The 8,535-nt window shown below is 37.4% G+C and overlaps 1 protein-coding gene across 8 annotated transcripts in view; it reads left to right on the plus strand.

Annotated features, from left to right (window-relative positions):
- Positions 1 to 8,163, plus strand: part of LOC125036880 (methenyltetrahydrofolate synthase domain-containing protein-like) — a 48,593-nt gene extending 40,430 nt beyond the window's left edge. For 6 of the 8 annotated variants that reach the window (XM_047629805.1, XM_047629810.1, XM_047629808.1 and 3 more), the window contains 2 exons: positions 485 to 591; positions 6,513 to 8,163. In XM_047629805.1, coding sequence (XP_047485761.1) covers positions 485 to 591; positions 6,513 to 6,801 — 396 coding nt within the window. In that variant the 3' untranslated portion in view covers positions 6,802 to 8,163. Of the gene's footprint in view, positions 1 to 484; positions 592 to 1,512; positions 1,544 to 1,571; positions 1,774 to 1,911; positions 2,217 to 2,327; positions 3,361 to 6,512 lie in introns of those variants that run through there. The other 2 variants (XR_007115929.1, XM_047629812.1) reach the window with 2 other exon arrangements.
- Positions 8,164 to 8,535: the final 372 nt, after the last annotated feature.

An 8,535-nucleotide genomic window follows, 5' to 3' on the forward strand; every position in this document is an offset into this window, starting at 1 on the left:
ATATATAGATATAAAATATATATAATATATATAGATATAAAATATAGATAATATATATAGATATAAAATATAGATAATATATATAGATATAAAATATAGATAATATATATAGATATAAAATATAGATAATATATATAGATATAAAATATAGATAATATATATAGATATAAAATATAGATAATATATATAGATATAAAATATAGATATTATATATAGATATAAAATATATATATATATATATATATAAGTTGCTCCAGCGACTTCTGAAAAAGGCCTCAGGGGGAAGGCCAGTGGTCTGAGAATTCCACTTTCTGCTGGAGACATTGGGTTGATGCACACTGGAAGATGGATAATGATTTAATGATGGTGCATCACCTATGGGATAGAAAATAGTGTGTTTTTCCAACATGATTACTATTACAGTGACAACTTAGTTTTATTCAAATTGTATAAGAATAAAACGATAAATGTACCTTCTTTTCAGGAAATCATTGAGGGAGAAGGTCAGAACCGCAAACGTCAACAGCCTAAGAAGCCACGTATTGTGTACACCTATGGCATTTTCCTTGGCAAGGTTCCATCAACCTGCAGGTAAAGATCATAATTTTCTCACCTATGTTGCATTAGTTATTTGGTTTTTATTTATTCATTTATTTATTTTTAAGAAATGGAAATGCAGTTATTACAGTTCACTCTACTAATTTCTTTTAACCAAAGTTAATCGTCTAACTACCAGAGGAACTACATTGATTTCTCCTTCAAAGTCTGTTCTTTGCATAAAAATGTGCAGATTGCATTCCAAGTTATGGCAACATGACCTATGTATGACCCTGGATTTATGTTCAGTCCCCTGCAGTTTTTTTTTTTTTTTGTGTGTGTGTATGTTGTTACATACAGATGGCTCCACATGTGTTCAGCCTACAAGGAATCTATCTGTAGACCCGAGTGACTGATCCTGATTTCCTCTCTCTCTCTCTCTCTCTCTCTCTCTCTCTCTGTCTATCTATCTATCGTGTGTGCATACAAACTTAGCCTCAGGGAATATGATCAATGTGGGCATAAATTTTTTTTTCTCCGATGTATTTCAATAGTTTTCAATACGTTATCTTTCCATTTGTCATACAATAAATAGGGAATAATACCCTTTTTATTATTCATGCGACATGGCATACAAGTTTTTAAAAAAAAATCATTTTCGGGCTTCACGTGATTAGCGTTTGAGAGTGTTTTTTCATATGTGCATCACCTTCCTGGTGATGCACAGGTGACTAATTAACCCAGGATCAATTAGCCATGAATCCAGTGCCAAGCACATTCTCAGCATTTCCCGCTGTCAGCCTTGCCCCTCCACTCCGTCCACTGGACAGAGTTCACCATCAGCTCCTGTCAGTTCTCCTCAGGAGATGACAAATTAAATAATGATAATCTTCCTTTGCAAGGAGATTGTCTTAGGCTATTCGTGCAAAGAGCTCAAACTGTGTCCCATCATTGATGGATAACTCCCTCACCAAGGCAAGCTGCTTTGTAGGTGCAGGACTTGCATCACTGCTTCTTCCAACATCTCTGGTCAGCCACGGTTTCGTTGGAGATGGAGGGAGAATGTTCCGAGAAGGCGCATCATGAGGATTCGCCCGCATGAGTTTGTCAAGACATTTTCAGTAAAGATATCTTTGACGAAATAGTTTGAGATGAACAAGTAATCCATCGCCCACCCACCGCGGGGTGGTGCCCAATTAGAGGAAATGGGCACCATTAAATTTGCCAGAGATACAGGTAAGCATTCATTTATTTTTCATTAAAGTGTGATTATTTTTAGCAAGTGTAATGTGAAATATTAAATTTGTTTGCAGTTTTATCAATCCATATATATATAAATATATATATATTTATTTATTTATATTGTTCTTTCAGGTGTTCTAGGACCAGCACTGTCTGATGAATGTATGTTCAAAGCTGCAGCAGACAATGCACTGGTCTGTGAATAAATATATCTACACTCCCTTTTTCTGGCAAAACAATACCAAGAGTTTGCTACAATCAGATCTCATCGGTTTTGTACTTCATCAACAACAACAAGGACCATGACAATGAAGACCACAACAATGAGGACCACTTATGGAAGCTTTGTTCAGTTACCACTCATCTACAGGAGAGGAATGCCACAATACTGACCCTGCTTAGGAGATTACCATAGATGAGAGCTTGTGGAAGTTTAGGTAACCTGCATATTTGAGATACTGTGATTTGTCTTTTGATCTATGCTATTCAATTGTGATCTCTTTTTGAACTTGAGTTGATTACTAACTTCATTTTCTCTTGCATTGCAGAGGCCAAATTGGGAATGTCAGTACAGCCTGAGCAAACATGCAAGGTTCAGCCTAAAATCTATAAGCTCTGTGTGGCTTGGAGCTTGTGCTAGATATGCATGCACTTTTTGGCTGTATATTGGGAAAGATGGAGACAAGATGCCTTCCTCTCAGAAGGCCATTATGAGCCTTATGGAAACAGCAGGTCTTTTAGTTACAGGGTATGAACTGTACCTTGATAAGTGGTACTGTTCCACCTGATGGCGCGTAAAACAAACGTTGTTGGGACCATGAGGGCTAACAGGAAGACTCGAGCGCTATGGAATGCACAGGAGGAATACTCCTACTGGCCTCCTGTACTTGAGATGGAAGGATAAATGCACTATCCACTTGCTCTCAACAATCCCCACATGTGAGATGGTGCAAACCTGGAGGGTGGGGCAGAGTAGAGATATTGAGCAGAAGCCTGTGGTAGTGCTCAACTACAACATTGGAATAAAGAAGGTCTGTCATTCGACGTACCTAGAAAGACACTAAAATCGTATAAAATGGTATTTTTTTACCAGTTTAAAATCGCAAAAGTCATTGCATTTTTATGACAAAACTGTTGGCGGTCCCATTCAATTGCAATATGATTAGTGTATTGCAGTCACAAAGGGTCTCCTGAGGGAGTAACTTCCTCAAGGTAGTTCTTTACAACAACAGCCACCCAGTGCAACAAGTGCATAAAGATATGTTGCAGCTGGTAGTGCACCAGCATTTCTCCAAGAGACTGGAGAAATACTGCTGCTACCAAGTCTGCTACAGGAGTGGGATAAGGAAAATGGTGAAAAACTCCTACAAACAATGTTGATGTTGCTCTATGCATCTATGGTTGCTTTGAAGACTACCATACAAAGATGTACCGAGGTACTTCACTGTACACAGATATTGCATAGCAAGATGTTACTTTGTTGTTTTGTACATTTATCTCTGTTTATAGCCATTTCCTACATATGAAACTATGTAATTCACCTTTGAATTTTCATTTGAAAAAATAAAGAAAATGATGGAATCCTGTTTTTAATGGTCTCCTACTCTATTGATTCTTCTACTCATAGTCAAAAACACTATGATCAGTTCATATGGAGTAGTACATTTGTAAAGTGAAGAAGTTGGCAACAGTGATCATTTGAAAATCTAAAAACTTGTAAAATTGAGTACATATAAAAGTTGATGTCAAAGCAGTTATGCTCACCAAATATTGGCAAGTGACTGGGAAGAGAGTCAATTAGGTGAGCACAACAAGAGAATAACCCCCAAGAGCATGTGCCCAGCCCATATAGATATGTGCTGTTTGGCAGACCACGTGACAAGAAAGACTGCACATTTGGTTAAGATGGGAATGTATATTGAGGATTGCAAGGTCAAGCAGGTAGAAGAAAATCTTCCTGTACCACATCTTGGATCTATGTGCATCAGTACTACAATGCCAACTGATCACCATTGCTAACTGATCACCATTGCTGGGATAATTGGCTACCATGCCTACCTTCATCCTATCCATTGCATTGGTATAGACCAGTGGTTCTCAGCTGGTGGTCCATGGTGATTTTTTGGGTAGTCCACAGGATATCCATCAACCTGCATGAGTGAGTTTGTTGCTCATTAAATCAAAGCAGTGGAATCAGCTTGCAGTGGGAAGTGATATGCATTGTGCTTTGTCATGTACTACTCCTAATGTTGAAAAGCTTGTTAGTGTAAAGGGAATACAAAAGTCTGGTTGTAAGGAAAAATGAATTACTTGGATCTGAAAGGATAATTTGAGTTGTATACTCTTACATAATTTTAAGATTAACCCAATTCCGCTGGGGAAAATGAATAAAAAATAGGGAAAATGCTGTGCTCATTTTCTGTTTTTGTGAAATGTCTCTGCACATAGATGGCTCTGCTAGTGCTTAGCCACAAAGGAGTCAATTAGTAAACCCTATGACCGTACCTGAAAACGTATTTTTTACTTTGCTATGAATATTGATGGTTTTATTTTTATTATAAACATTTTAATTACTATAATGTTATAAACATCAGTAACAGCAAAATAAGATAACAAAATATTTTCGTAAATCATATAAAGGGTAAACGGGTGAGACAGGCAGTACTCATAACTGGCTCATTGGTGACAGTACAAGTGTAGCCATGTATGTGTAAAAACAATCAAACAAATGATTCACAGTGGGCATAGCACACACATACGTCAGCATTGGGTTAACCCCGTGGTGACAGGTGCAGAAAACTAAAAAAAAAAAAAAAAACGCGCCGACTTTGAGTGTGGGAGTTCGGTACATCAAGCTGAATCGCTGCCTCGGAGCGTACAGCCGCACGCCACATTTTGAGTGGTTTGTTTTCACGTCTATAGACGTGACCCGTTGGGAAGGGATTAAGTTTGACATAAATTTTACAGCAAAATGATAAATAAACATGTAATTCTAGGAATTTTTAAGGAAGGTTAATGTGTTGGATCTGGGTGACGTGACCATCACGTCATGAAATGATTGGGTCACAGGAAAATCTAGCTGTAGGCTGGGTGATCCGAACCTGCCGTTGTGAGCATTGCGGCTGATGACCAAGGTGATGGAAATGATTTGCCATGAGTACACAAACCTATTGGGAAGATTATTTTACTTATTTGGTGATTTTACATTATTGCCAATGATGTATGAGTGTGGAATGAAATGTCAATGAGCGGTCACTGAGTACTAGCTCTATGGAGGAGGCCATTTCCGTGCTCAGCATTGTATTCCAGGCACCATGAGCAGCGATGCAGGCTGTTTTACAGAAAATTGATTATTACATGAAAAAAAGACAAAAGTAACCGGTTTACATAGTTTTATTTTTCATGCTCTGAATTGAAAGGGGATTGGAATCGGAGGGGGGGGGGGGTATGAATAATGCAAATCAAATGGCAATTATGGACACTGGAAAATGGCCAAAAGTCTATAAATGCTTATGCGTAAAAAGTGTAAATAACTTTGCAGGAAGCACAGTGTCTTGCCACCATGCACATATGTTCATGTAGCCTACAAACCGCGAGCTGGCAGAGCCGCTACTCACGTAAGCCTAATGCCCAGATTTTTTGGTGATGTGATTGCCTTGACGCAACTGGTTCCAATGGGTTAGTGGCATGGTCTCATTGACATCTGTGGAATGGGGAGTTTCAAGATGACACAAGATGTGGCATCTTGATAGTAAATACAGAATGAGGTGGAAGTGCCCTTATCAATATGGGAAAATTCCTGCACTTTCATGTAGGCTTGAATGTTGAACCACTGATAACCAATAAAGTCAAAACCAGCTAGGTTACATGTCATATAACATGACCAATCACATCAAAGCCTTATGTATTGACATTTCTTTGACATCATTTTTTTTTTCTATGTATAAGTATAAATAGTAGCCATAATGACATTAGTTCCTTTATATGAGGTGTTGAAATGATTTCCATTTATGATGCCAATACTGGCCTTGTAGACATTGAAATGACATCTGTAATGATGTCATCCCTTTTGTAACATGATGGCACTCATGGTTACATATATAATAGGAAAGTGTCTTGGAAATGGCCATCTAGACATAATAGGTCCTATTCCAGTCCATTTATTATGTCTTTAACCCATACTGTTGGATCACATGTATAGGTGTCACAACAAACTGCGTGATCTACCGGTTACGGCTTTGTGTGGTGAAGGGCTAGAGCGCATTGAGCGGGAAGTTCGGCTGCACATAGTGGACTCCCGCTCCCAGCAGCAGGACAGTTCCCAGAAATCACCAGAGTCTATGACGTTGAGAGATTTCCAATACCGTCACTGATGGATTAAGTGTGCATGCGTGTGTAAATTAGGCCTGGTCCTTGGCTAGATTTGGCAAGGGTAAATCCTGATTAATGTTAAGCTCGTCTTTTTGTGTATGATATTCATTTAAAGGCGAAATGGAATACCGTATATATTAGAATTTCTCTATCATTTCTGGCTGTTGCATTTCCACTTTGTCTGTATATATTTTCTCTGTTACATTCTCTTTCATTGTAGTGAGTCAGATATATACACATTTAGCACTGAGGGGGGAATATTTATATGTATATGATGTTGTTGCACACCTGTTCACATAGCAGCTCTCTTTTGTCTGTTCCCATATCAACATTAACTTTAATCTGAATTTGCTTCCTTGCAGAGTGCGTGAGCTCAAGGATGCTCTCCAGAACCGAAATGTTCAGCCAATGGACATCACATGGCGAGGCAGAAGTGGATTTGCCTTCCTGCGTTTCACTGGCCCTGTTGAAGAGTGTGATGACATTCTCACAAAACTGGAGGGCCTCACTCTCCAGGAGCAGCCTGTTCTGGTTGAGAAGGCAAAAGACAAGGGCGATGAACAGCACCTGTCTGAGCCTCAGCAGCAGCAGCAGCAGCAGGAGCTGGAGCAAAAGCAGGAGGCACCAGTCGTCGAGGGGGAGGCTAGGTGAAGCCCCAGTATTTCTTAAAGAATGGGGTAGGGCATTAATGTTCTTATTTTTCTCTTGCTAATTTGTTTTGAAATATCCTGTTCTCTTTTGATTTGGATTTTTTTTCTCTCTTTCCTAATTAATGCTTTTCTACATCTTGGACTAGATAGTCTATTGCATTTCATAAAAAATAATATATGCCATAGTATCACATACTATAAGGACCATTATCATGGAGTTTTATGTTTATTTACTTCTATGCTGAGTATCAGCTGGCACGACACCAGTGAGTAAGAGAAATATTAATTAGTCAGCAAGAGTAACATGTGGTATGTAGCTCATCCTTAGTCACTATAGTCTTAACTATAAAAAGAAAATAAAAGTTTTTTATTTTGTCTTTTTGATAAAAGTGATTTCTATTTATAGAAAGTAGTACATATTTATGATTTTTATTATTTCTTAGGCTAATTATCTATGCCAAGAATTAGTTTAGTGATTTTTGTAAATCTTCATCGACAGGTAACTTATCAGGAAACACTGGCAGTTCAGAGCTTAACATTTCAGCAAATTTTGTTGCTTTTCTTCAACAGAGGTTGGAGATACAAGTGTCATGAAGAAATTTATCACTTATTTGATGTTTATTTTTGTATGTGATCACCTGACCATATACTCATACGTTACCTGTCATTACTTTAAGGGCAATCAAATTATCCAGATAAAAGATGCAGATTTATGATTATGTGGATTTACTAAAACTTGATCAGTGTTAGAAATGGAAAGATTGCAGTTCATGTATTTCACACATAAGATATGAATCAATTCCTTTAAGGAATTTGTCAGAACTAGTCATGTTTGTGCATTTTATTGTTCAAGGTTGCACCAGTTTCATGTATTCGGTGATTTGATTGGAAGCACTTAAGAATGAATATGTAAGAACAGGGTTTTGATCTATTTCGATGTTGCATATGCTCTCTTCTGAAGTTAAATAGCCAGTAAATGTGTTTCTTTGCAAGGTCTTTCCATTATATAACTGATGTCATTAATGCATCTTAACACTTCTAAGGAATGGTAAAAGAAAGTTAATTTTTTAAATAGTTTTGAACGTGACAAACAATATGGCTGGATAATCTTTGGTCGTGTTAGGTGGTCACACTGTATCAAGGGTTTTGTTAGCTTAAATGTAAAAATTTTATATCAAGCATTGTTGTTAATTGATTAGAGGTGATACAATAGAGTGCCTGAGTAATCTACTCTTGTAACAGTGGTATGCAAATACCATTTTGTCTACAGATGATTGTAGCTTTTATAAGATAAGGAATTTGGAGTTTCATTTATTTTACATCAACCAATGTTGTGAGGAAAAATAAAATTATTGTAATATAATTTTTGTTGATAAAAGTAGCCTAGCATCACTTTGAAAGATGTTACAAACATCTTATTGTTTCTGTTGGTTATTATTTTTATCTTTGTTATTTTTGTTGTTGCCACTTTGTAAACCAGGTGTGAAGAACAGCTCTGTTAGAACCAGGTTGTTAGTGTTTATTAAGATGGTTTTTCCTTTCATCTTCCACTAGCAAGGGACAGTGCCTAACTCCTCCTCCTTATTTCTCTTAATGGTTACTTGCTGTGTGTTAGAATATTTTTGTTGTGACTTTACTTCAGTTTGAATGGTAATTCATTGTCAAGATCTTAGTCCTGTTTGTTCATCAGAACCCTAGACTTCTAATTAGGACCTGATGCCAATATTTAGCTGAC

The sequence above is a fragment of the Penaeus chinensis genome, chromosome 22 (genome assembly GCF_019202785.1).
Source record: "Penaeus chinensis breed Huanghai No. 1 chromosome 22, ASM1920278v2, whole genome shotgun sequence".
Taxonomy (NCBI): domain Eukaryota; kingdom Metazoa; phylum Arthropoda; class Malacostraca; order Decapoda; family Penaeidae; genus Penaeus; species Penaeus chinensis.